General features: G+C 42.4%; 1 protein-coding gene across 1 annotated transcript in view; it reads left to right on the forward strand.

Moving 5' to 3' along the window:
- The window catches only part of CDK14 (cyclin dependent kinase 14), a 582,239-nt gene that overhangs the window by 396,780 nt on the left and 157,533 nt on the right, over positions 1 to 27,926 (forward strand). Inside the window, exon 11 of the mRNA XM_080818397.1 lies at positions 27,857 to 27,920. Within this exon, the coding sequence (XP_080674523.1) occupies positions 27,857 to 27,920 (64 nt within the window). The remainder of the gene's footprint in view (positions 1 to 27,856; positions 27,921 to 27,926) is intronic.

Consider the following 27,926-nt stretch of genomic DNA (forward strand, 5'->3'; position numbering starts at 1 on the left):
GAGCTTTTTTTTTTTTTTTTTTTTTTGCTGTGTCGTCTTCATGTTTACTCATCTTTTCTTCTTTACTGTCTAATTAGTCATTAATCTCACCAAATGTATTTTTCGTCTCACATGTTGTAGATTTTATCTCTACAAGTTTGGTTTTTTTATCTCTTCTGTGTTTTTACTTAACATATGCAGTCTGTCATCTTTCCTCTAGTTTTTTTTTTTTTTTTCCTCCAGCTTTTTGACATATGGAATGCCTACATGATAATTTCCTTTTCTACAAATTCTGCACTATATGTCATTTCTGGGTGAGTTTTTTTTTTTAATTGTTTTTTTCGTCTTATTATAGTTGTATCTTCCTCCTTCTTTGTGTGCCTGATAATTTTTTTTTTCAGTGCTTTACATTGTAAATTTTTTCTTGCCAGATTTTCTATATTTTTGTATCCCCAAAACATATTCTTCAGCTTGTTTTATGACATGGTCACATTGCTTGATACAGTTCCATCATTTCAGGTCTTAAGCTTTGGTAGCCAGACTCAAGTTACATTTAGCATATGGTGAGTTTTTCTTCAAAACTGAAGCAAGATCCTTCTTTATACTCTAAACATGCCTTATGAGTTTTGAGGTTTTCCACTCTGGCTGTTGGGAATATGCACTGTTTTCAACCCTGTAGGAGCTCTGGGCACTATATCCCCTAATTGTTTGGGTGATTCTTTCCCTGGCATTGGGTAGCGTCCTTAATTTTATATCTTGATCGGTACTTAACTGAAGCTTTCTCTGGCTTTTGCTATTGTTGTTGTTTTATTCTTTCCATTGTGACTTAAGAATTTTCTTAATTAGAAATTGGAATTTTCTTAATTAGTAAATTAGAGCAGTCATAGACTTCATCTTGTTTGTTTCCTGTCTCTCAGGAATCACTGTCCACCGTTGCCTGATATTTAAATACTTGAGAGTCATTATTCCATTATTTCATGTTTTCTTTGGTTTTTTGGTTGTTTGTTGTGTTGTAGTTGTAGTTGTGACTTTGGTCTTTCTTACTTGAACTTGGCTGGAAGTTGTGACTATTTCTTCATGCCCCCAAGCATTTAGCATGCTACTATGTATGTAGTAAATATTATTTAAGAGTGAATATAGTCCTGTATATAGATACACATACAAATAAATGGATAGTGTGTAAGTGAACAAAAAGTATGTAACTTGCTGAGAGGGTGGGACGGTGAGTAATAAATGTCAGACAACAGAGCATTCTGAGCAGGGTTTTCCTGGGATTTCCTGGATTGCTCCATGTCCTGGCCAGTCACTTAGGGCACCAATGCTTCTGAATTTTACCTTCTTCCAGCACAGCCAAATAGCAGCAATAACATGGGCATGAACTACTTAAATTCTTACTTCTTAACCTGATGGATTGAAGCCAGCAAGAGAGGGCATCAAGTCATCACTACCCCAGAAGTTCATAGTAAAGTACGTAGTAAACAAAACCCAAATTCCCTTCTTCCTTTACTCCCTTAATTTCCTCTTTCCAGGTTCTTGCCCAGTGCCTCCTTCAGGGAGGTCTTAGTAGGACTTCTGTTTTGTTCTTCTGTGGGTAGATAGATGCCTGCACATCAGTTGTTGTTGAACTAATCTATTTTTCACCATCTTTCGACTTTGAGCCTTGCTTTTGGACAGCGAATTATTCTTTCCTTACATCTACTTGCTTCTACCATTTGTTAGAACTTCTTTATATTTTATTATTTTTCCTAAGCCTCTCAAAATTTTATAAGTCCAGAAACTGAGTCAAGTTTAAAGAAAGACATTCTAGAAACATCAAAGGAAACTACTGAGTTATTTTCCACAGGAGACCTTTTTTCCTTTTTCTTTTCAAATGTTATTCTGACATTGAGAATGTTCCAGCTTCTGTTCTTCATAAATAACTCCAATCTGGTTGAAAGCTGGATTGTTATCCTGTCAATGTACCAGTGTTTTTCAGGGAAGATCTTTCTCTAGAGCACAGTCTCATTATCTTTGGGTTTTCATTCCTGCTTCTTCTCCTTGATTTACCTTGAGGTAATAAATGTGGTTCTGAGTTAGGAAAATCTTAGTGTCTGACTATAATAATCACAAACTTTATATAACAAAGTTAATTTGAGGTAACATATAATTAAGACTCCATCTAAAGAGGGTTAGCTCTGCAAAGGAGAGAATGCTAGAATGTTTTCAGCCCTGCATGAGTCTGTTTGACTAGTGAAATAACTATTCAAAATTGGAAAATTGGACTGGAAAGTAGGTGACCTAATTTTATTTTCTTGTATAGTTACAGATGTGCTGAGAGTATCACACATAAACTCTTCTGGTGTTTAAGCTGATGACATTTTTGTTAGTTGTCAAGACATTAGAACCTTAAAACATCACACCAAATGACATTTCTTGTCTTTCTGCTGGCTCCATTATTAAACTTCACCTGCAGTTTATTGTAATCTAGCCCTGAGTTTTAAAGTCACACTTGAGGTGAACCAAGTTGTAATACTCATTATCCTGGTGTGAGGATAGTTGGGCTTAGGGAAGCAGACAACATAATTTAACCGCAGAACAAACTTCCATTTGTTTGTTATGCTGTCCACTATTTGGCTGCCCTTGCTTCTTCAGATTAGTTTATATTGCAGGGGTTTTCTCTTTTGTAATTCACCACTTCACCACTGACATGGAAAAACTGAAACACAAAGGTAATGTGGAACAGAAAGAGAGACTACTTTGTGGATTTCTCATTCTTTTCTTGGAGTCAAAACACAAGATCATGTTTAGAATGATGGTTTAGCCCACTCTTTTTTCCAAAAATTTTTTATAAATACCACCTAGTTTATAGCATTAAATATGCTGTTGCATATGAGGATGGTAATTTTTTTCCCTCCTTTTAGTAGGAAGACCATCTATTGTCACCAGGCTATGTGCGATGTATCAGTGGCAGTAATACTAACCATGCATATGGATTTTGTGAGCATAAGAGAAATTACTATTTTAAACAAACTTACCATAGGTATTATAATGGTCATTAAGCTAAGTTACTACCAGTGAGGGTTAGTTGTCATTATTGTTACAAATAGAGACTTATATGATTTGAGATATAAGTGTCACATTCCACTGTGGTGTGTGCCCTGGAATGTGTGAGGGGACAGTCCGGCTCTGCTGCTGGTGCCTGAGCGCCCGCTTGCCCAGCTGTATAAACTGACCATTTATAATGATTCTCTGTTGACTGGGGCAACCGGGACAGTTCCTTTCAGCGGTCAGTCTTTGATTTGTTTCTTATTCATATTAAAATGCATAATCCTTGAAACTTAAGTTTTTAAAACCCACCCACTGTCGCTAATCTTTACGAATGTACTTAGTATATCTCTCTCGAGCATGCTATCTTCACCTAACAAAGAATGTTCTGCATAGTGTTCCGTTTGACTTTGCCTTAGTCTGTTTGTGCTTTTGCTTGTTGTCTTTCTACATGAGGTGAGGTGACAACACCGTGATCTCTTCTCATCTTACTTAAATTCACTTCCTCATTGTTTTTATGAAATCTGGTATGTCTCCTCACCAGACCCCTTTATTTACCAAGCTCATTCTTATTTTGTTTTTTTTCCTCAGGCCATCACTCCTTCCTCAAGTCACTCCCTGCTTTTTTCACTCCCTTATCCATGCTCGGTACATTCTCTGCTGCGATGGGGTCTGCAGCCTCGGGAAGCTCTGCCCTTATGAATTCCTCTTCACTCATCATGGGGATGCTTCTCCTGTAGGCCCCCAGCATTGCTCACAATATTTGCAGATACATCCAGCAGCATTTCTTTTCCCAGTGGACAATGTTTTCTTCTTCCAGTTCCAGATTTTTCACCCCGTACTTCACAGAATATGGATACAACTTAGTTCTGTGTTTATAAACACAAAATACCTATGAACATCCTGCAAAACATTTGTTTGCTTTTACAGGAAGTATCCTAAAATGATAGGTGGTGACATATATTGGCAGATTACTCTGTTTTAAATATATTTTAGGAAGTTGGTGGGGGGTTGGGTACATGTAGCATGTCAGAATTTTTCCCATTTAAAGAAACTGGAGATACAGTTAATGTTATTGCAATAAATGGTGGCGACACTTGTGGCGAACACAGCAAAGTGTATAGACGTGTCCAGTCATGATGCTGTACACCTGAAATTAATGTAACATTGCGTGTCAACCATACTTCAGTAACAAAAAAATATATATATATATATGTATGTATGTATGTGTGTATATATATATGTATGTATGTATGTATGTATGTATATATATATATAGAGAGAGAGTATATGAGTATGTGAATAAATATGTGAGTAAGTACTAGGAAATAGGCTGCCAATCAGCATTTTCATTCAGAACATTGGCTTTTCAGAAATAGATTACTGACCTAAATTGAGAAATGCCTATCCTAACCATCATTAAATAAATAGATTGCTGCTAGAATCACATCAGAGGATGCTGCTGGGAGCTACAGGGAGCTACCTGTGGAAAAAGCAGCCCTCTAGGCCAAATCTCCATCTGCAGAACCATGCCTAAAGGTTAGATCTTCTGCTCTTGGGAATTTTAATTTGGCAGTATTTGAAACCTGATGTGTTTTCTCTGCTGGGAAAAAAAAATCATACTCTAGCATGCTTCTACCAGTCATTTTTTTTAAAGACTAATTTATTTGAGAGAGAGGAGTGCAAGCAGTGGGGAGGGGCAGCGGGAGAGAGAGAATCTCCAGCAGACTCCCTGCTGAGCCCGAGCACGGAGCCCAACATGGGGCTCTATCTCATAACCCTGAGATCATGACCTGACCCAGAATCAAGAGTCAGACGCTCAGCCAACTGAGCCACCCAGGGGCCCCTCTATAAGTCATATTTTTACACATGCCTCTTGTTTTGCCATGACTTTTGGTAACCCTTCAGGCCTCTAGTACTGAATTTTGTGTATCATTCATTTTTAAGGCTAATTCCAAACTTGCTCTCAAGCATTGCTTAAAAATCCATCAAGCCATTATCATAGGTGGTACAATCACTGAGATGGAGGTTTATATGTATTACTTTATAATCTTTATTGATTATACCCTCTCTAATTCTGTAATGTGTGCCACATGGCCTCTCTTGGACTGTCACCCTATGTTGAAATGTGAGCTGTGCATTTTTACTGTTTCTTCCCAACCCACCTAACCGAATCTGCTATCACAACAGGTGTTCAATGAGTACTTGCGGAGAGATTTGCAATCCAGGTCAGAAGCAGAATTGCAGGGTACACTTGAAACCTGAATAACAAATCGTTTCTCTCGGGGCCCTGCTGCGGTACATCCTGTGTTACTATGTATGCTAAATGCCCTTCACATTCATGATCTCTGGCAAATTTTAAGGTTTTGGAAACTAGATTCTATAGGTAGAATGGGGAAGGGGGCATGAATGGCTTTTTTTTTCTTCTTCTTCCATCTGTCAAACTTTCAAACAGAACTAAACAAAGCATTGTCTGTAGTAACTTCATATGCACCAGTACCATAGAGGCCCAGAAAGTGACCTGTAAGGGATCTTTGTTAAAGCCTCCCACAAACGTCAATATGCCTATTGTTCCTGTTAAGAAAAAGAGGAAAAGGAAATCAGAAACACAATCCTTATATCAAAGAAGAAGGCAGTCTAAGTCCCTATGGGACCCTTGTTTGTTCTTGGGTCCCCAGTGATGTTTCCTTTCTTCACTTTATCTGCTGGAATCCATTTGTAATGAGCAGAAATGGTTTAAGGACTCAGGTCTGTTTTCTCTGAAGTTAATAGACCTTAGTGAGATATATCCTACTTTTCAAAAGAGACTGACCTAAGACTTTATTCCCCACTGTTTTCTTCAATATGGAAAGATTTTCAAGATATGTAAAAGAAAAAAGGCAAAGTACAAAATAGGTCTGAGTGTCCGTTAGTGGAAGGAAGAGAAAATGGCTAAGGAGATGGACATGTTACGATGGCCAGGTAGTGCACAGAGCATTTCAAGATGGCGCTTTCCCACAGGATTCCGGACTGGGGCTGTACTAACAGACCCAATTTTATCGAAAACTCTTACATGCTTTATATTTATATTTATAGCTATACTTTTAATATTTTGCTGTTTACATATGATATTTTCATAACCATTTTTTGAAGTTGCAAGTTAAACTTTTTAGAGAGAAACTAATTTGCTGGTCACATTTCCTGTAAACGTCCAGCCCAGCTGTAGGCTGTATGCTTGGTGGTGCTCCCTCCAGTGCTAGACGTTTGGCCTGTGTGTGGCTGTTACTGATCACTCAGCTGCTTGGGTACATGTTTGTGCTTGACATGAGCAGTGCGGATAGGTAGTGTCTTATGATAGATGAGCCTCAGTGCTTCTGGAAAGGCTCTGCCTTCAAAGAGCTCTGTTAGAATGGCCAACAACCAATGTATTCTGTTACTCCTCTTGTTCTGTGAGTAGGTGAGTCTGTGCACAGAGATAACAGAGCATTTTGAATTCCGGGGCCACCAGGGTGCAAAAGGTAGCCAGCTCTCCAGATTATTTCCATAAGTAAAGCATGGTGCTGCTGACCAGCTTCATCCAGTTTCAGGGCTTGGGGAAACCAAATTCGGTTGGCTTTGCATTTCAGCCAGAGGTTGTGCCGGCAAAGAGGAAACAGATATAACAGTGTTTCCTCAACAGAGGCATGGGGACCGTGGTATTTCTGAGTGAATTTGTTATATACATTTGTGACATTGATGATGAGTTGGTAGAGACTAGATAAATTGGAAATCCTCCATACCAAAGAAGCAAGAAGCACCAAAAGCGAGAGGAAGCTGTCTTTGTTCAGAAACCCGAGAAGCACTGTGATGTTGCGGAAAGAACCTAGACATTGGGGTCAGAGTTCCCTCTCATCCTCTGTTTACCAGGTGTTTGTCTTCATATGAGGAACTTCCCTTTCTGAGCCAAGCCCCTGTGCTGAATACGAGGGTACCTAACTTGTAGGGTCGTTGTGATAATTGAAGATAAAATATAGGAAGACAGTTTCCGTTAGAGAGAGTCTGGCATAGAGTAGGCCCCATAAGTCAGACTAACCTGGCTGTTCATACTGGCAGCACTGCGGCAGCCTCTGTGCTAGGCTTGCTTGGGCTCACACCATCTGCATCAGTCCCAGTGGGCTGGCTCTGCTCTGTGAATGGACAACTCCATCCACCTACCAGCTTCGTGGAACATTTTCTTTCATGTTTGTAATATTAAGATTTGACACTCTTTCTATACTTGTACCCAGGGAAAATTACACCAAATACACCTAGCTTTGATCTATTTCCAATTTTGACTGAATTATGCACAATAATACTGTATTTTAAAGTATAGCCAGATACTGCAAGCTAAAAAAATTCAAGTCCTTTTTAGTCATTTCAGACCTTGAAAGTAGATGATTAACGATCGTCCGCTCGACATTGACTTGGGCTTTCTTAGCTCTGTTGAACTTGTGGCTCCAATTCACACCTCCATTCTCCCTTTAATCTTGTATAATTTTTTTTTGTAAGTCCTTAACTTCAGAAGTGCATTTATGTCCCGGTTTTGTTATTTTAGCAGAATTATGATCCTTGGTGTGTTCCTAAAAGCTGCTTTTATCATAATGGCTACAAAGCTTCTGATAGTCAACAAAAGGACTATTAAAGCATTAATTGTACCTTCCTTCCCTGCTTAGGGCTTTCTTCCCCAGAACAGCAATGGTGTGAAATTCCATATTAATAAGACCTCGGGTAGACTGAGATTGCAAAGAACTCTTCCTGTCTTGTCCTAATGCTCTATAGCAAACCACCTCAAATTTCTGTGGCCTAAAACAATTGTTTGTTCTTACTCGGATGCTCCTGGGTTAGTTGGGGTTGGCTGATCCAGGCACCACTCATCACCTACAGTTTGAGTCCAGGTTTGCTCCCCATATTTCCAATTCTCCTTGGACCAGTGGGCTCATCAGGGCATGCCTTTCTCTGGTGATGGCAGAAGTGAATGGAAGCATGTGCTCTCTCCTAAGTTTGCAACCCCCCCTTTCATGTTCAACCCCATTCCATTGGCCGAACAAGTCAACATGCTATAGAAAGTCATATGCAAAGTCATATGGCAGAGGGTGCAGTTATAGGAAGGAGTAAAGAATCAGTATCAGTAATGCAGTTAGCACATGTGGCTTTGCCCCTAACCAGTGAGCACCTTTGAGCAAGTCTCCAAGCCTCAGGTTCTCACTGATTGCATTCATTCATGGCATTCAGATAATTTTACTAGGGGTGCCTGACTGGCTCAGTCACTAGAGCATGTGACTCTGGATCTCAGGGTTATGAGTTCAGGCCCCATGTTAGGTATAGAGATTGATTAAAAATAAAATCTTTTGGGCACCTGGGTGGCTCAATGGGTTAAGCCTCTGCCTTCAGCTCGGGTCATGATCTCAGGGTCCTGGGATCGAGCCCCACATCGGGCTCTCTGCTCAGCAGGGTGCCTGCTTCCCCCCCCACCCCCTCTGCCTGCCTCTCTGCCTACTTGTGATCTCTGTCTGTCCAATAAATAAATAAAATCTTTAAAAAAATAAATAAATAAAAATAAAATCTTTTTAAGGGACACCAGGGTGGCTCAGTCGGTTAAGTGTCTGCCTTTGGCTCAGGTCATGATCCCAGGGTCCCGGGATCAAGCCCTATGTCGGGCTCCCTGCTCAGCAGGGAGTCTGCTTCTCACTCTCACTTTCCCTCTCGTCTCTATCTTTCTCAAATAAATAAAATCTTTTTAAAAAATAATCTTCCCATAAGATGGGATCGGGAGGGAGACAAACCATTAGAGACTCTTAATCTCACAAAACAAACTGAGGGTTGCTGGGGGGAGAGGGGGTTAGGGATAGGGTGGCTGGGTTATGGACATTGGGGAGGGTATATGCTATGGTGAGTGCTGTGAATTGTGTAAGCCTAACGATTCACAGACCTGTACCCCTGGGGCAAATAATACATTATATGTTAATAAAAATAAATAAAAAATTAAAAATACCCAGAAAAAAAAGAAAAAAGAAAAAAATATATTTTCCCATCTACTTGGCGCCAGGCGTTGTTCTAGGCAATGGGACTGTAATTGTGAACAAAATTGTCAAATCCTTGCCCACACAGATCTCATATGCTCGTCAGAGATATATAGTAAACTGTGTGTATACATGTGAGCACAAGTGTATAATATGTCAGAGATAAAAAGTGCAATGAAGGAAGATTACATGGAATAAATAAAATCATTCACCTCTCTCTGCCCCAGCAGTTGCCACTTAGTGGTCTGGTGTTTGTGGTTAAGGAGATGGATGGTGGAGCATGACCATCAGAGTCTGAATTCTGCTCCTCCTTTTACTTGCTTTGTGATCCTGACCGTGTCTTTCATTTTACCACTGGCTGCCTAACAAATTCCCAAAACATAGTACCTTCAAGCAACATACATTTATTATCTCATAGTTCATGTGGGTCAGTAATCCAGCCAGACTTAACTCTGATTGTGGTCTCACAAGGCTGTAGTCTAGGTGTTGGCTGGACTGTATTCCTTTCTGGAGCTTGAGATCTTCTTTCAGTCCCATGTGATAGTTGGCAGGATTCAGCTCCTGATGTTAGTAGGAAAGATGTGCTCACTTTCTCGCTGTGAGCCAGGCCTGTGGTTTCCTTGCAGTTCCCCTCCCAGCATGGCAGCTTGCTTCTTCAAGGCCAATGGGGGAATCTCTCTCCAGTCTAAGTCTACCAAGACAGTCTTACATAACGTAATAACGTAACGTAACGTAACGTAACGTAACGTAACAGAACATAACATTACCATGGGAATGACTCTCCCATCACCAATGTCACATACCAGGAACTAGAAGCAAGTCAGAGTTTTTGCCTGCATTGAGTGGGAGAGGTTTATATAAGAGCATGATTAATGGAAGGTTATCTCAGGGTTCTGTCTGCCAAAACGCGGGGCATACGTATCCTCTCTGTGTCTCAGTCTCCTCATCGGTAAAGTAGGGGTGATAATAGTCAGATCTACATCATCAGGTGGTTTTGAGGATTGAAGGAATTAACAGAAGTAGATCACTTAGAACAATACTGATTACAGAGAAATGTCTATATGAGTATCTATTTTTATTACCTGTAAAATGTGAGAATCTTGTTAGGTGCCTTTGAAGATTCCCTTCTTGCTCAAACATTTTATGATTTGTCATAATACATTAGGATGCAGAATTAAACAAGGATAAGAAATCTGACTTAAAAAAAGAAGAAGGAAAGCGTAATACTGGGACAAGTTGGAATTAACCTAAATAGACTATATGGTTCAAGGGGGCAAGACTCACTCTTCTGCTGTGTTGCCCTCAGTGTAGCCTCTAAGTACTTCATTATTTAAAGTTGGATTGTCTCGATGAGGAATCTTTGGGGGAGGACACAAGCCCCCTAAGCAAAACTCCTTTGTAAGAAACTTTCCTCCCTTGGTCGTGGTACTGTCCCCTCAATTAACTGAAGCCTGTGCTTTCAGTTAGACCCATGGACAATGCCACTGGCTTATAACATAACGGTTTGAATATAGGTGCTGGTTCTGTATTTGAGACGTAATGCGCGAAGGGCTTTTAACCAGACTTGTTGAAACATGAACGATTGGAGCAGTGCAACTCCTCATTGCCCTCTGCCACCTGCACAGGCCCATGAGGAGAGGCCGTTATGGTCGTCTCTCCAAGATGCCTTGAGGCGACAGGAAGGGTCCAGGTCTTGCTGTGACTGCTTCCCCTGCCGAGAGCCACAGATGAAAGCTGCTGCTCCCCAGCCGGGCAGGAAAGTGCTTGCGAGTAGGGGGCCATTCAGTCTACAGACCGACTCCGTGTCCTGTCTCTTTGGATGATATACTCTGTCTGGAGTGATGAGGAGCCAAGAGACCACTCCATTAGTTGTTTATAGAATTCAAACTCTGAGTGTTTACATTCTCTCTGGAAAAGTCCATCATTCAGAGCAGGGGATCTCAACAGCAGCACCACTGACCTTTTGAGCTGGATGTTCTTTGTCATAGGGGGCTGTCCTCTGCATTGAGGCTCTCTAACAGCACGCCTGGTCTCTAGCCACTGAATACCATTGGCAAGCCCTCCCCTGGTTGTGACTACCAAGAAATTTCTGCAGATACCACCAAATGTCCCAATACATTTTATGTATCTATTTATTTACATAGTTATTGTGAATTTTTTAAATTAAAAATGCATGATTTAAGGGGGGAAAAAAACCCTCAAACCATACAAAATGGTAAGAAATCGGAATATGTCTCAGACCCTGGTACCCCAGCACCAGATTTCACCCTCCAGAGGCAAACATGTGACCATTATTTAGGTCATAAGAAATCTCCGGGTTTTGCACTGGAATTTATATCCATGCAGATATGGGCATCTAGTTACTACAAGACAAACAGACTTGCATATTATATTTTTATTAGCAACTGTTTTTTTAAAAACTGTGCTCAAGGTGAAGATGACTGGAATGAGTCTGTTTTATTCCATCAGATTTTTTAAAAAGCTTGTCAACATTTTCTGGACTGATACATGGCCTCTTAAGAAGAAGTATTTCCTGCACAGTGAGAAACAGCATCCCCTTAAGTTATTCCCTTGGCCTCTGGAGCCTTTAATCACGCTCTGTTTTAAGACTGATGCTGTGTGGCAGTAAGAACTCTTTGGGGCATCAATATTTTAAGCCCTCGAAGTAGTCATTTTTCATCAAATAAAACAACTGAATCCTTCAGAAGTGCTAACACCTAGCTTTTTGCTGGGACTTTGTGAACTGTGGTTCTCACTGATCCCCTTGTCCTACTGAGGACACAGTGTACTTCGTGAGGTTGTATTTTTCATATCATAGTACCACTTTCGCACCCAGTAGAATATGATGTCCTTATCAAGGCTCATTCATTTATCAGTATGCATGATTCACTGTTTTCATAACAAATGCATTTACCCCATGAATCCGCTTCCTGTATTATAGTAACATAAACTGGAGGTGTGTTTTTTATTGGTGTTCGTGGTAGTGGTGGTGATCTTACCACCCAGCTGACTCCACAGTTTAACCAACACTGATCACCATTCGGGGAAGATTTTTGAGAAGGATTGTTCCTCCTCTTGGCAAAAGTAAGTAAGTGCTCTCACACTCCTGATGGGATTGTAAACTGACGTGATGATTCTACAGAATACGTTAGAAAAACCTTTAAAATAGCCATATTGTTTGGCTTAGAAACTAGATTTCTCCAAGTTGCTAAATAGTCACAAATACTAAAAGATTTCTGAATAGAAAAGTCCAACAGTGGGGAAATACCTAAATTATTTTATTATTATTATTACTACCATTACTATTACTATTAACTAACAAAGCACCATGGTAATTATTTTTGATGCGTTATTTCATTTAACTCTCACAATGTTGTGAAACAGGTGTTATTGTATTTCATAACCATAGCAGAGAAGTGTGTCTAAAAGAAGGTAAACTACACATAAGAAGGGTAATGACTATGAGAATGGTGATGGTAGTCGTGGCAGCTGACATTCACCGTCACTATGGCCATGGTGTGCTAAGTACTGTACACGTATTACCTTATCTAATCCTCTAAGAACCCAAAGAGGTAGGTAGTCTTTATTATACCCATTTTACCAAAGAAGAAACTGAGGCGCAGGGAAGTTAACTAAAATAAAAGAGGTTTAATTACAGTATTCAGAATATTTCAGTTGGGAATTGAGTGTGGATAAATTGATTTCAGAGTTCACACTTGTATCATTGTGCCTACCCAGATCATGTGGTTGGTAGGTGAATGGCAGACCAAAACCCGAACTTACATCTGGGGACAATCTGTTAATCACTGAGAAGTATAGCTAATTAGTTAAGCTAAGTCCATATGATGGATTGTCTTGGATTCACCTGATGTGGTTATTTACTATCTTCAGAGGTAAATGAGGTAAAAAATGTAACACACAGAGGTTATCAGGAATAGGAAGAAATGAGTTCACTCATCATATTAGGATTATACTCCCAGTTTCTGGGACTCTCCAAACACCTCTTCCTAGTGTTGTAGCAACCTGAGTACCTAATGTTCTCATCTTCCATATAAGTGCCCATGAACGTTCTTTCTACCCAATCAGCTTAGAGTTTTCTACCTTCCTCTCACTCCAGGCACAGTCCAGCCTGACCTCAAATTCAAATAGTGTTGAATAATTTTAAAGTAATTTAAGAATTGTGGATGTATATCTTGAAGTGTTTTGTTTGCTCATTTACATGACCACTGGCACCATCTTTAAAAAGTGAGGTCTTCTTGGTCAAGAGTGGGAGGGTCTGTGTGTTTCCAGAATGTTTGTGTCTAATCTAGTAACGGAACTTTTCATAGTGCATGTTAATAAGAGGATCAGAGTCCGTTTTCTGTTATGAATGTACCGTCACAAAACTGGTTTGCCTTGCACTGTACTATAGCTGTACCTGTCAGTTTGTTCAGATCTCTTAATTCTGAAGTCAGCGGCTGAACAATCCATAAATTAAGGAGGAGATGGGTTTCTACCACAGGATTGTCCAAAGACAGAAGAGTAAATTTTCGGTGACATCTTGGGGAATTATGACTTAGGTCTCATTAAACTGTACTTATGCAAGTGTGGTACGTGAGATGAGAAAGTGCTGAAGATGATGGTTCTGGTTCTTGGCCTCGGGCCTGGTACTTTAAGGGATGGTGGGTGACCTTGATCATATGGTTGCTGTCTCCTTTTGACAAGGCTAGTGGGAGAAAGAAAGACATAATGGCTCTGCTTGTAAATTTCAATGTAGTCTGAAATGCATCTACCAAGGACAACCTTGTGCAGCTAAGACTTGGAGCTAACTGCCTGCACACTGTCTTTAAAGCAATGCAGGAGAAGAGCGGCTATGGCATTTTCTCTTTTTGAGTTGCATATATACTTAAAAGAATGAGTCCCCCAGGACTCTAAGCAGCAGTGCCCTGGGCCAAAATTCCTAATTTTTTTATCTTTCAAAAATGCCCACTACCTTCCATCTCTGTTCCTCAAGTTGTTGCACTGTGAGCCTGGTTTTAATGATAAGGAACAACAGTAAGGCAGACGCGGATGAATCTTAAAAAATCTAGATGGGCTCTTTCAAAGGACCATTACCTGCCTATTTAGTGAATGTGGTCTTTAGAAGACTCTGCAGCTTGGTGGGACTGGCCTTGTGCTCCGGTTTGTTGACCGGGAGGCTTGTAAAGCTGTCCTTTGTGCCCCACAGCCGGTTAGTGGGAGAATGGGGGCACGACGGAGAGGGAATGATGGATGGATTACTGCCTTCTTGAGAGACCAGAAGAGCTGACAGCTTCAGCTGTGTAATCATCTCAACATCCAGACCCCCAACTTTAGGGAGACTCTGTCTTTTAGTCAAAATAATAAAACTGTCTTTTGATGTGTTGCTAATCCAGAGTGAAAACAGCTTCTTAAGAATTAACAAGACAGGATGGTCTCTCAGAAGTTTGATGAAAAATAGGAAAAAATACCCATTGTGGCTTCAATCCCTGATTTGTCTAAGGTTTTTAATCTCCATTTTGTCTTTCACATGGGGATAAAATTCATGGTCAAGGTCATCATATGTGCTTAAATTACTCTTACAGTATAATCTAGTGGGAATCCATTAGATCTCTAGAGGTCAGAAACTGTCCCTTCTCCCCTCCCCTCATCAGTCACCATGGGCTGTGTGACCCTTGCAAGTTACTCCTCAGCCTGTTCCAAACACCATTTGTGTATTCTGTATAAATCAGCATCCCCATAGAGGGTTTATTAGGTCACATTTCATATTTACATATGCTGAAGCTCCCTCCCCGCAACTCCTCTGAGCAATGTAGACTGTCCAAACTATGATGCAGGATACATTAGAGTTTGTATGTTTCTCACTTGAAACTCCTGTAGGACAGGTTTGGCCTTTCTTTTCCTTGGGACACTTAGACGGTCCCAAGAGCTCTTGGCTTATCAACGCTACCCTTTGCTGTTTAATTGTGGACTTAGCACTAAGTATCAGTGTCTTAGTCAGTGCTGGCTATTGTAACTCCAGCTGTCTTGATGTGCCAGGGGTTGTTAGAAAGATCCAAAGTTGTCACAACGTGAGTGGCGACTCATGCTTCCAGAAATGATGCCTCATTTTCAACTCTAAGTAAGTATTTTAGATTATAAATACCAGATTTGGTATTGGTAGTCTAAATACCAGCTCTTGACCCACACTGAACCTGTCCGGAATAAGAAGCCCATTTGTAGGTGAAAGTCTGTGCTATTGCATGTCAGTTGCCGTGGGAGGGGCCCGGTGGACCTACAGCTTATTATCATGAACATCACCCTTTATCAGGGACCATCTTTTCCACAGCTGTATCCTAGTTTCTGGCACAATCATTGGCAATAATAGGTTCCCAATAACTTTTTACGAATAAATATGTAATAATAAACACATGTTGAAATTATGGTTAAATTGGAGTTAAATAGTTACATTGTAGAGTTATATAGTTAAACCCTAGTTAATTATAGTTAACTAGAATATATACAGTTGCAAAAACTATAATAAAATACTGCTACTCTAGCACATTCTATAGAAATATCTTGACCTAAATTTTTTAACAGCCTTCCTGCCGGTAAACTTAGCAGAGGTTTCGTTGTAACTCACACCTTCCTGCATACCCCCATTCAAAGCTCTAAAAATAACAGCATCTCTTTTTGGAACAGGTAAATGTATAGATTGCCTTTGGTAGGCAGGCTCTGACCTACATACGTCTAACACAGGCACAGCCCTTCCTCCCGGCCTGTGAGGCTTTATCCTGCTCTCCCTCCTCCTCCCCAGCACTGCAGACACAGCAACACAGGAGAGGAGGTGCCTCCTTTCCAAGCCGTCCACCATTTCCAGGGGCTCCCTCCTCTGCCCCACTCATAGAGCAAGTGGGTGTCTCCGTGAAAGAAGCAAACACGTGGTAAAGGGGACAGAGAACATCCAAGCCGGTCACCTGGCAGAGACACCCTGCAGGCAAGCCTCAGACCCCACCGGACTGTTGCTCCCCATTAGCCAGCAGTAAAAATCCGGAGAAAATGATTCACTTTCTGACCACCCTTTCCCTGTTCCACTGGAGTGTTTGCACTGCTCCTAAGTCACACAGCAACCTTTTCATTCTTGGCCTCAATATCTGTCCCAGCATCATCTCCCTGGGCTCCCATTCTTCCCCTCTAGTCTAGAGTTTGACAACTCTTGGGGACTGGTCCCCTCTCCTGCTCCCTCCTTGGCTGCCTTCATGGGAAGAGAGTTGTGACTTCCATACTGCCTGCATTTGGATCAGAAATGCTGTTGTCTGGGCTGGTTTGGCTCTGTGGTGTTTTTTTGGTTTGTTCCGAATTTAACAGCCTTTCACGCATCACCCACCATGCAGAGAATCATGTCTTTGGGAAAATATTTTGTGAGTCCCAAGCAGCTCTCAGACTATTAGAACACAACTCCATTTTAGGTGCTGCTATTTAATTTTTGCTTTATGGAATTTTATAGTCGTAAAGGGAAAATAGGATCCCTGCTAAGCTTTCACTTGCCATTTTTACATAATGGAGTTTTCTTTTCTGACTCATGGGCGGAAACTGGCAAACAACACAAATGCTCATCAGTGAGAGAGTAGAGGAATACCATTCCATTAACATTATAGTCATGGGAGAGTTTGGATGAATTTTAGCAATATGATGTGAAGTGAAAAAAAAATTCCAAAAAATTAGCTACAACATTGTATATCCTGAATATAAAACATTGTATATCCTGAATATAAAATATTAAATAATTAAAAATACTTTATAATCTTCATAAGGACAATAAAATTATATAAAAACAAGTAGAGAAGAATGAATGTGAGTCAGAATGGAGCTTGCTTTAGGTGGGTATGGCTGGGTGACCGCATAGGTCCTGAGCTACAGGATTAGATGTGGCTGTTGTTAAATAACCCAGTTCTTGTCCAGGGTGGTGAGCTCATAGGTGCTTATTCTGTTAATGGAAACAAAATTCTGTGCACTGGGTTTAAAGAAAAAAAATTAAATTCATCCTCTTTACTATTACATTTGCCAAGTTGGAGTAAGAAGGAAGGACAAAATCAGCTTTCTTAGTAAATAGCTAGATGGGGGTAGCTTTGACTTTGAAACCCATCTAAGTATGCCCGGTAGGTCAATAGAGGCACAGCTAGCCCTTAGCTAGCCTTCAGTCTGTCTGTCTTTGCTGATCTTACAGACTTTAATTGCTTTACAAGTCAACTGAGATGAATTAACAGTCCTGTTAATAAAGTGCTGGCATCTGAGTGATGGGGTGGGAAGGGCGCCAGACATAAATCCAGGTTGTGTCCTGGTTCTCTTCTTCTCTCCTAGGGCACCTGGCCAAGTCTCCTTTCTTTGCAATATAGTTCTCTCGTCTGCGAAGTCACTAATGTTGTCCTATTTTATTGGGTTGATCGCAACTCATGAAATAATAAGTGTGGAATTGCAAGCAGTAAAGCAGCTTCGGTGAGCTTATTATTACTGCAAGTGGATATGTTCCCATAGCTTTTTCTGTTTACTTCATGTTTTAGATGTATAAAATATCCATTTTGAGAATCATGTATAAAGAGTATTTTGTAAATGATAATTTTACTCTATAGTAGGCTAAGGAACACCTAAAAATATTAGACCCCAAATCTCGGACCTGTAATTTTACCTTATTTGGAAAATAGGTTTTTACAGATGGGATTAAGTTAAGAATCTTGAAATAGGAGAGATTATCCTGGATTATCCAGATGGGCCCTAAATGCAGACTAAGCATCTTTGTAAGAGAGGAGGTGTGATACAGAAGAGGGGAAGTCAGTGTAGGGGTGGAGGCAGAAATTGTAGTGATTCAGCCACAAACCAAGGGAGCCCCCTTAGCCTCCGGAAGCTGGGAGAGGCAAGAAATGGGCTCTGCTCTAAAGCCTGGAAGGCAGGGTCACCCCGTAGACACCTTGATTTTATCCCAGTGAAAACGATTTCCAGTGCTGACTCCAGAACTTTAAGAGAATTAAAGTTCTGATGTTTTAAGCCAGCAAGGTTGTGATTATTTGTTACAGCACTGATAGGAAACGAATACATTCTTATTTACATGTTCTTGAAGGAAATGTAATTTTCTAAAACATCCTTGAGGATGCAAAGTTTCATAGTGTTACAGATCAGTTCAGTAGCTTTGTCATTTTTCATTTTAATGTAATTAAAATGAATATTTGAAATACTACATGTTTGAAGGCAAAAGTTATAGTTTGCCTCTTTGTGTCTCCCGATAGTTAGCACATTGCTTTGCACACAGGTGATGCTCAGTGACTAGGAAAACCACTTTTATTCGAGACAAAAAAAAAAAAAAATGGTGATCAGTTTGGGCCTGTGGTATGTGTCTGTGTCTGTATCCTAGAATTTTCACTGGCCTCAAGTTTGCCGCTGAAGTTAAGAGCATCTGTGGTCTGTTGTGTTTTGCCTGTTTCCAGAATGATTTGAAATCTCTTGCCATAAGAAACACCTAGGCTATGGGGCTGTTCACTTGAGGATAGGAGAGCCGTGTGGGGAATGAGCTCGGAGGCATAGAACGCCGAGCCAGTCTCATGCAATCATTGTCATCTGCGGTAGCTCCTGATACGAGGTGCCCGCACCACTGAACTGGAAACGGCCCACACCGCCCCCCACCCTTTCCAAATGCTGCTTGAACGAATTGTCTTACCTAAGTGCTCTACATGAAGGTACCCGTGACCAGAATTTCCTCTCTACAGCCTGTGCTCGTTAGGTTGAAAACTCCAGTTAGAATGTGTTCTTTAAAGCATGGTTTCTCACGCTTCAGTGCTGATATGAATCACCTGGGGTCCTTGTTGAGTTACAGATTCTGGCGCGTCAGCTCGGGAGTGGAGCCCGAGCGGCCTCCTGGAGGTGGTGCTGATGCTGCTAGTTCCTGGACCTCGTTCTTGAGTAGCGAGGCTCCAGCATCTGGTGCTCCTGCCTCCAGGTCCCTCTCCTTGAGCTCATTTCTCCGCATTTCGTGCCACTGCTTCAGTCAGCCTCGCTGTGTGGCATCTGCTTGGCAATATAGCCCCGCTCTGGCCTCCGCGGCCTCCACCCTCAGGCTCCCTGCGCCGTGGGGACTGACAGGCGGAGCTGTGACACAGCAATACAGCTCCGTGAAAAGAAGAGAAAAGCCATTGAGATGAGACTGAAATCCATGAGGGAGTCAGAGTTTAGGGAGACAGAGGAGAGACAGTCGGAGAAAGGGGGGAGGGGAAAATGAATATGTTATTGGAGGAAAGCATGTTTTAAATGAGCTGCTCTTGGTGCAGAATTTGCCGGTGAAGAGCATTTTCTGGAGTAGTTTCAGGTTTATTCTTTAGTTACCCTCTGATTTCTCTTAACAGCCAGCTGCTTGTTTTGTGCGCTTATCTGCTCTTTGTGGTCCTTTGGATCCAGGCCAAAGACTTTTAAAAAAATTGCAAACCATCTAACTAAACTGGGGACCTCTGAGAGATCGCTTGGTTAGGTTGGGCCCATCAGTCCCAGCCTTTGCTGACATTAGAATCACCGGGAGAGCTTTAGAAAATTCCACATATCTAGGCTGCAGCTCTGACCAGTTAAATCAGAATCACTGGGGTGGGTCCCAGTCCTAGTGTGTTTTTTAAATCAGAATCACTGGGGTGGGTCCCAGTCCTAGTGGGTTTTTTGTTTTTTTTTTAAATGCCTCCCAGATGATTCCCATATGCTGCCAAGCGCCACTAAGCCAGACCTTTACCTTCTAGCAGGTGAATTGAATTCACTTTAAGTAGATCTCAAAGAACAGTCCTTTATTTCGATTCCTTCCCATCTGAACCCTTGCCCTGCTGAAAACTCTGCACAGTATTTTGGAAGCACCATCTCTTTTAATCCAGCAGTTGAGCCCCTGATTAAATATTCAAGCAGCTTTCTGAAGCCCCAGGCAGCTTTTCATTTTCTCAGTGTAGTGGCTCCCCCTGCTGGCCCTTCTCGGTAAAGGTCACTGCTCTGCAGAATCTCACTGCTGGTTCTGGGCTCTGAAACATAACCAACCTGGAATCACAGCAGCTTAAAGCTGCTTTTCTAATCCCATATGCAACGTGTATGCCATTGGCCATTGCCAAAAATAAACAGTCCAAACACTCTAACTCTTTTATCTGTGGCACTGTGGGTAAAGCCTTGAGAATGAAGGAAGAGAGGAACTGTGTGTGTGGTGTATATACATATACACACACACGTAATATACATGTATATGCGTACCACATACATGCCTACATTTGCTTATACTACCAGAAAAGATTCTGATATCAGCTATTGATTGTGCTGGTTCCCTGCAAAGTAATTAATATTGATACATACTTTGTATAGAAATTAGGGAAAGAAAGTTTTCATCCCTATCTTCCCTACCCTCCTTCATCTAATCATACCCTTTCCTTATCACCTCACTTCTCCTTATCTATCCAGTAAGTTATAATGATGGTCAAATATAAGCAAAAGTAGATGCAAATGCAGGACTTTGTTCTGTCACGCAAACTCTCAGTTGCAGTATTATGTCAGAATTTTACCACAGATGACCCTTGTGTCAGTGAAGGCAGAATTCGATCCGTTTAATATCTGAATGCAAAATGTGGTGCAGTCCATCTCTTAGCTGTGATTAAACCCCATAAGGCTGCCGTTTCAGTTTATACAGGCCTTGTCATTAGAATGCCCTTCTTTGTTGTATATTAATATCTTAACCCATTGGCCCTTGCTTTCCATCTGACTCAGCAAAGCGCAATTCAGTCCCTCACTGACATTGCAGTATTTCATCTGTTCGAGGTGATGTCCCAAACCATTTCTTTCTCGTTGAGGGCAGACATTTCCAGTCCACCTCATGAGACATGGGTCCACCACCCCCTTTCTGGATACATCCCCTAGAAGACTGTGTTATTTATTTTCGTCCCTCTTCACAGGCAGTGCCTGGTACTAGCCCAGCAATCCGGATGTGCTCTGACTGGTACGACCCAGTGATTTAATCTGCATTATCATTACCACAATATTCCCACAAACCTAGCATCTTTTTTAAAAAAGATTTTAATCTGTTTATTTAAGAGAGAGAGAGAGAGCATGAGCAACGAAGAGGGGGCAGAGGGAGAAGGAGATGCCCCACTGGTCAGGGAGCCCGATGTGGGGCTGAATCCCAGCACCCCAGGATCGTGACCTGAGCCCAAGGCAGAAATTTAACCAACTGAGCCACCCAGGTGCCCCACAGACTTAGCAACTTAACACACGTTTATGATCTTAGAGTGCCAGTGGGTCAGGTATCCAGGCATGGCTTAGCTGGTGCTCTGCTTCGGGTTCTCCCAGGGTTGCAATCGAGGTGTTCAGCTGGCCTTCCATCTTACATGAGGTTGGCCTGGGGAAGGATCTGCTTCCAATATAGTGCGGTTGTTGACAACATTCAGCTCCTTGCAAGCTGTTAACTGAGAGCCTTAAGTTTGGCTGGCTGTTGGCTGAAGCCCCCTCCAGTTTCCTGTCTTATGGTCTTTGTAGTATGACTGCTTGCTTCCTTAGCGCCAGCAAGGGAGAGAGTCTCCCAGCAGGATGAGAGTTGGCATCCCCTACAACATGATCACAGAAGTGACATCTTGTCACTTTTGCCGTATTTTGTTGGTTAAAAGCAAGTCACTGGTTCCACGCACAGTCAGGGGGATGAGTGTAAACACCAGCAGGCAGGGATTTACAGGACTATCTTAAAATCAGCCTGCCCCAATCTTCTTTCATTTCCTCTGCGTGGTCTCGTAGAATTTGTACTCTGCTGAACACCACGAGCCCTTGGTTCCCTGGCAGTCCTTCCCATCTCAAACAATTATTAGAACCTAAGTCCTAGACTTCAGATTTCTTGCTGTTAGGTTTCTCTGTGTTGGGTTTAGCCAGTTGTTCCTACCTGATTAAATATTCTTTAAGTCTGGCTCCGCCATCAGAATATTACACATCTTTTCTATTGTGTCATCTGAGAATGTAAGACATTTTTCTATGATGAAAATGGTGAAGAAGTTTGTACGTAGTAATGTGTGCAGTGTGTGTGTGTGTATATACACGCGTGTGTGCATTAGACTGGTAGAGGGAGAAGAATGAAAAAAATCCCTCATACACAAAACTTCCTTCTGGAGTCTGGTCAATTGGCTGTGAATCATTTAACGCCATCTGAGCCCCACTGCTGCTTTCTGATCCTCCTGGGAACAAGATAGTGCAGCTTTTAAAAAAAAATTAACATGTAATGTATTATTTGTTTCGGGGTGCAGGTCTGTGATTCATCAGTCTTCACACAGTTCACAGCACTCACCACAACTCTTAGGAGCAGTCTTTCTAGTCAAACCAACCTGGTTTTGAATTCCGGCTCCACCCACTGGAGAACTGTTTTTCTAGATAGAGCGCAGACAGGCCGGGCAAGAGTTAGGAAGTTCTAGCTTTTCTGTGGCTCATCTTTGAACTCTGTAGCCCCTGTTTCAGCGCATTGTGACAGCCCAGCCCGGTTCTGCCGAGCTTCTTCACAAGCTGCGTTTAGGACTTTGTGCTGACGAATCATAAAGAATCTTCCGGAAGTGATATAGCTATGAAGCAGTCATTATTTTACAGATGTGTGTTGTATGTGTGGACTTTGAGGTTTCGGTTTAAAAAGCATCAAACTTATTTGGTCTTCCATTTCCTTGGATTCATTGCTAAGTGAGGTTGAAATCACCCGCACTGCCCCAGGATGCCCATCTCATAAAACTGAAAAACCTGAAGTGGGGACCCAGCGCGTTCCTCATCACTGCTTTAGTCCATACCCGTGTGAGCTGGTCTTATCTGCATTTGATAGGCTGGAGTCTCCGTGAGGGACTCCTCTGACCCTTTGACCCAGGAAAACTGTCAGCAGCCCTCGTTCTGTTTAAACCGTGGGCATTCTTCCGGAAAAGCCTACGGACTGGCCTTTAGCAGCCCTGGGACCTCACAGGGAAATGTGAGAATGCGTGGAACTCTTAATCACTTGGAGTGGTATGTAAATATTTCTGACAACCACTAGTTCTTGAGCTCTGAGTTTTAGAAGTTTAGAGTCTTCTGATTCTTGTAAAGTCGATGCTTCAGCGGAGAGACCCTGTTTTCCTCAGTGTCCTCTGCTCATCACAGAGGCTGATACGATGGGTGGGATCCGTGTCGTAGCCGTCAGTGCGGAGGTGAGCCCAGATGAGTAAGTTTGGTGTCTTTAAATCCTGGTTTATCAGGGCAGTGTAAACCTCTACTGAGAAGGTGAGGTTATCCCATATTTGTCTTAACAGAAGCTAAAAGTCCAGGAAATAAGAGACACACCCTTCTGGGAACTGTGTATGCATGAGTATAGGGAAGTAAGACCATTTTGTAGCTTGTGTTGGGCATTTGCTTTCTTTTACCATTAATATGCTAAAGAGTTCCAAATGTTTTTCTCCATGTTAATCTTTCTCCTGAGATCTGTATCCGTATTTCCAGCTGCTCTTTACACACCCCCTATCTTGATCTGGGCCTTTCTGCCATTCAGCAGATCTAGAATTAAACTCCTTGCCCTCAACCCCCAAACTTGCTTTAACACCTACATTCTTGATTTTTAGCTAATAACTTATTTCCTGTAAAATGGCTCTTAAATAGTAAGAAATATTTTATTTTTTTAAAGATTTTATTTGAGAGAGAGAGAAAGCACATGTATGTGCCAGAGTTAGAGGGGAGGGGCAGAGAGAGAGGGAGAAGTGGCCTCCCCACGGAGCAGAGAGCCAGGTCATGACCTGAACTGAAGGCCTTAACTTAAGCATGACCTTAACTGACTGAGCCACCCAGGCACCCCAAGAAATACATTTTACCTCATGACTCATAAAACACGCATATACATATACACACAGATATAATGTGAATAAAAGTTTCATAAAACAACATTCATCTTTAACATGTATGTTACCTTCTGACATTACCTGTTATTTTCAGCTTTAGAAAAATGCTGATGTCAGCAGTCTCTGTGAAATTTATAGTCCCCCAGTCATGGGACCTATAGTCTGAGAAAACCTGAGACAGAGATAAAATGCAATCCCCATTTATTCGTTCTGTGGCCCTCGCCTCCCCTTCTATAACCCAGCCAGCAATCCAGTGACACCAGACTTCATGCTGTAACCCAGACACACCATTTGCTCGTTCATTCAGCTTGTACTGAGTGCATATTTGGTGCCAGGCACAGAGCAGGCACCAGGGATCTAAAGATACGAACACCGCCGTCTCTACTCGGAGGTCTGTGGTGCACTGCGGAGACAGACCAGTAATCTAACGACTGTAAGGCTGTGGGTAGGTCCTGTAAGAATCCTGTACAAAGCCCTCAGAGATTATGAGGATCACAGCATGTAACTTGGGCCAGAAAGTCTTTCTGGAAAGGGTAGCTCATGAGCTGAAGCTAGAAAAAAAGGAGTTAACCTGGCCATTCGTGGGCAGAGCATTCCAAAAGAGGAAACCACTGTGAGAAGGCATGGGAGCATGAGCAGCAGGAGAATTTGGAGACCTGAAAGTATTTTGACATAGCCCTTCCTTATAACCCGAGTTCTCTGCTGTCACTACCACCCCCACGCCCCTTTTCTGTACTTGGCCAAAGATTACTCAGTGTTCCCTCTCCCATGCAGCTGTTCTCCCCCACCCCAGGGAGCCTCAGACACACCCCCACTTTGGGCTCCCATCTCCCTCTCCCGACAGAGGGGGAGCACCTCCAGGCCGAGCCCCAGTCTCATCCTTATGTCTCTGTGATGAGCACAACAAATGTTAGCTTGGTGAAGACATGGACCAATAAAGAACAGGGAGACATACCCGCCGGGCACAGGTGTCAAGTGAAGCTTTTGAGTTGACCTTGTAGAAGACATTTTAACGTATCACAGCCTTTCTGTCACTTTAAGACTGGAAGCCGCCTCAGATGTTATCAATCTGTCTATTTACAGATGCGGGACCACATTTGGAAGGTCGGAGGTGCTATTTTCTTCAGCCCTGTTGTATTTACAAAAGATTAGTTTTTACTTGTAGAGAATACCTCTTTTTCTAACCTAAATGTGTCCCTAAAAGTGGAATGTCTTAGTCAATTAATAGAAACAAAAATCTGCCATCAGAGACAACGTACACCCACTTTCTGCCAGGCACAAGTAGCCTGTCATCTATAACCATGTGTTTAACCCAGACTGACTTCCCAAAAAGGCTTTCACAGGAAGAAAGACTGATTTTTAATACTTCTTTTCCTTTGCCAACTTTCTGCCCACATCGTATTTCTTGTGCAAATGGCCCAGGAGTTGTAGGCAGGACAATCTGTGGTGTGGTCCCATCAGTCAGCGCTACAAGAGCTCAAAAAAAGACGTACCCATTTTCACTTTGCAGGTGACTTTTCTGAAACGGCCGTAATCTTTGATAATCAATTTGAAACGGAACCCTGGGTACGAATGGGGTTAGTGCCTGTGAAAAAGTTTTACTCACGCAAACATTGTAGAGACATGTACAGTCAGGGTGACGACCTTTACCGGGAGAGAGAGAACGAGGTTCACATTCTGGCTGGACTTTCTGTGGTTTATAAAATCTTCAGAGGGTGTGTGTCAGAAGTGATGGATTGATCGCGATCAAGTCGTGATTTGAGCCATAAGTTCCTCCCTTTAGTTGGTAAAGACCTTCACATCCTTCATGCAGATTTGAGTGGAAGCTCGAAGGGGAGAGCTTTCCTCAGGTGAGCTGTGCACACTGCCCGCAAGAATCGTTGTCTCCTGGTCTTGAAATAATCGTCGGAGTTCATCAAAGAAAGGGGGAAATGCCTTTTGCAGACACTGTTACTGCAGGAGCTCATGTCAGACAGTGTCTCAGTCTCCTTTCCTGTCTTACAGCCCCCTTCCCCAGCCCTCTCGCCTGTCTGCCCACCTCCCACGCAGCCTATCCGTAGTGTGGCCTTCCTTGTGTAGATGTGCTTATTACTGTTACAAGTGATTGTGTTTGCAAAATTCATCGGTTACAGTTTAAAAGAATTATATTATCTCATCCCAGAACCCAGTGAGGAACGTAATACATGTTTTGTTTTGTTTTTAAAGATTTTATTTATTTATTTGACAGAGAGACACAGCGAGAGAGGGAACACAAGCAGGGGGGTGGGAGAGAGAGAGAACCAGGCTTCCCGCCAAGCTGGGAGCCCAATGTGGGGCTCGATCCCAGGACCCTGGGATCATGACCTGAGCCGAAGGCAGATGCTTAACGACTGAGCCACCCAGGTGCCCCACGTAATACATGTTTAATCCCAACTCCCCAGAGTAGGAAGCAGTGAGGGAAGCACTCACTGTGTTTGCCACTCTGATAGGATGCCCCATCCCCCTAGTAAATAAACACACAAATACTCAAAGTTCTGCATTTCCTTATTGCATAGCAGTACCTGCTAACGCTTGGATAGAGTGAATGTGCTGAATTCCCACCCGTGATATCCACCATTCCTTCTCTTTTGCCAGTTTCTGGCTTTATCTCTTGCCCTTCCTCACCAGTTGGACCGTGCATGTCGGTCCATCGCAGTTTGAGCTACGTACAGCGGGGGGCACCAGATTCTCCCCATGGCCAGGGCCGCCCTGACCTGAGCCTGTTTTCGAGGGCTATTTTGAATAGTATCTAATAGTATCTAATTTTGAATAGTATCTAATGCTTACTCCTGCCAGGTAGTGTTCTCACCACAAGTGAGGTGGGTGCTGTTACCACCCCCAGTTTACAAAGTCGGGAACTAAAAGTTCAGTTCATTGAGGAAGCTCACTGAGGTTATTTTCTTGCCCATGGTCACATGACTAGTAAGTGTGGGAGCAAGGATTTGAACCCACAGAGTCTGTTTCCGGGGTCTGGGCTCTTGGCCCTCCAGCGCCACTGGTTCTCGACTGGTGATCTCCCGTGACCGTGGACCATAACAGCAGCCTATGGTGGGCCTAGATGTTCACATGGGGCGAACCCAGTTCTGTGTGAGCTGCAGTTGTCCTTTAATTTCTTCAGTTAGACACCGTGGTGGTAGAAAAAGAAATGGGGGGTGGGGGGCGCCTGGGTGGCTCAGTGGGTTAAAGCCTCTGCCTTCGCCTCAGGTCATGACCTCAGGGTCCTGGGATCGAGCCCCGCATCAGGCTCTCTGCTCAGCGGGGAGCCTGCTTCCCTTCCTCTCTCTCTGCCTGCCTCTCTGCCTACTTGTGATCTCTGTCAAATAAATAAAAATCTTTAAAAAAAAAAAAAGAAAAAGAAATGGGGAAGAAGGTGAAAATGTGGATTAAGAAAGGGGAAAGTGTAGAGTGAGGACAGTATTGGGGGGATGAGGAAATTCTGAGCCACATAAAGTTGTTACCTGAAATGAGCAGTGTGGCTAATTGAGAATGAGCTTCCCCAGCTGCCTGTCCTGCTTGAGACATCGTGATGCTGAGAGAGAGGATGCGGGGGCGAAATGACAGAATTTGGAGAACTGCTAAGCGATGAGACATCTGATGCTGGAGTACAGGACAAAAAGTCATGCAAGAATCATGAGGGACACACATATACTTGATTCGGTTCCATGGAGATGACAGCTGATCGTTGGAGTCCTAAGCCTACTTGCTAAGTTTGTAGTTGACAAAATGCAGCAGATTTCACTGCCTACATTCCGCTGCATTTGGTAAAACGCAGACATTCGTCTTGGGTGGCTCCTTAGCTTTTAGTATGGGGTTTGTTTTTATTGAAATAAAATCCCTGGCACATGATCATGGAAAAAAAAATCCAGAGTTTCATCATATGCAGTGTACTGTTTTCTACACTGGAGAATTTTGAGTGCTTTGGAAATAACAAGTCTGTTTCCACAATTTCCTGCTCTCCACTAGGTTCTTGGAACGCCAAATGAGGACACGTGGCCTGGAGTTCATTCTTTACCACATTTTAAGCCAGGTATGT

This window comes from Martes martes, assembly GCF_963455335.1.
Source record: "Martes martes genome assembly, chromosome: 11".
Taxonomy (NCBI): domain Eukaryota; kingdom Metazoa; phylum Chordata; class Mammalia; order Carnivora; family Mustelidae; genus Martes; species Martes martes.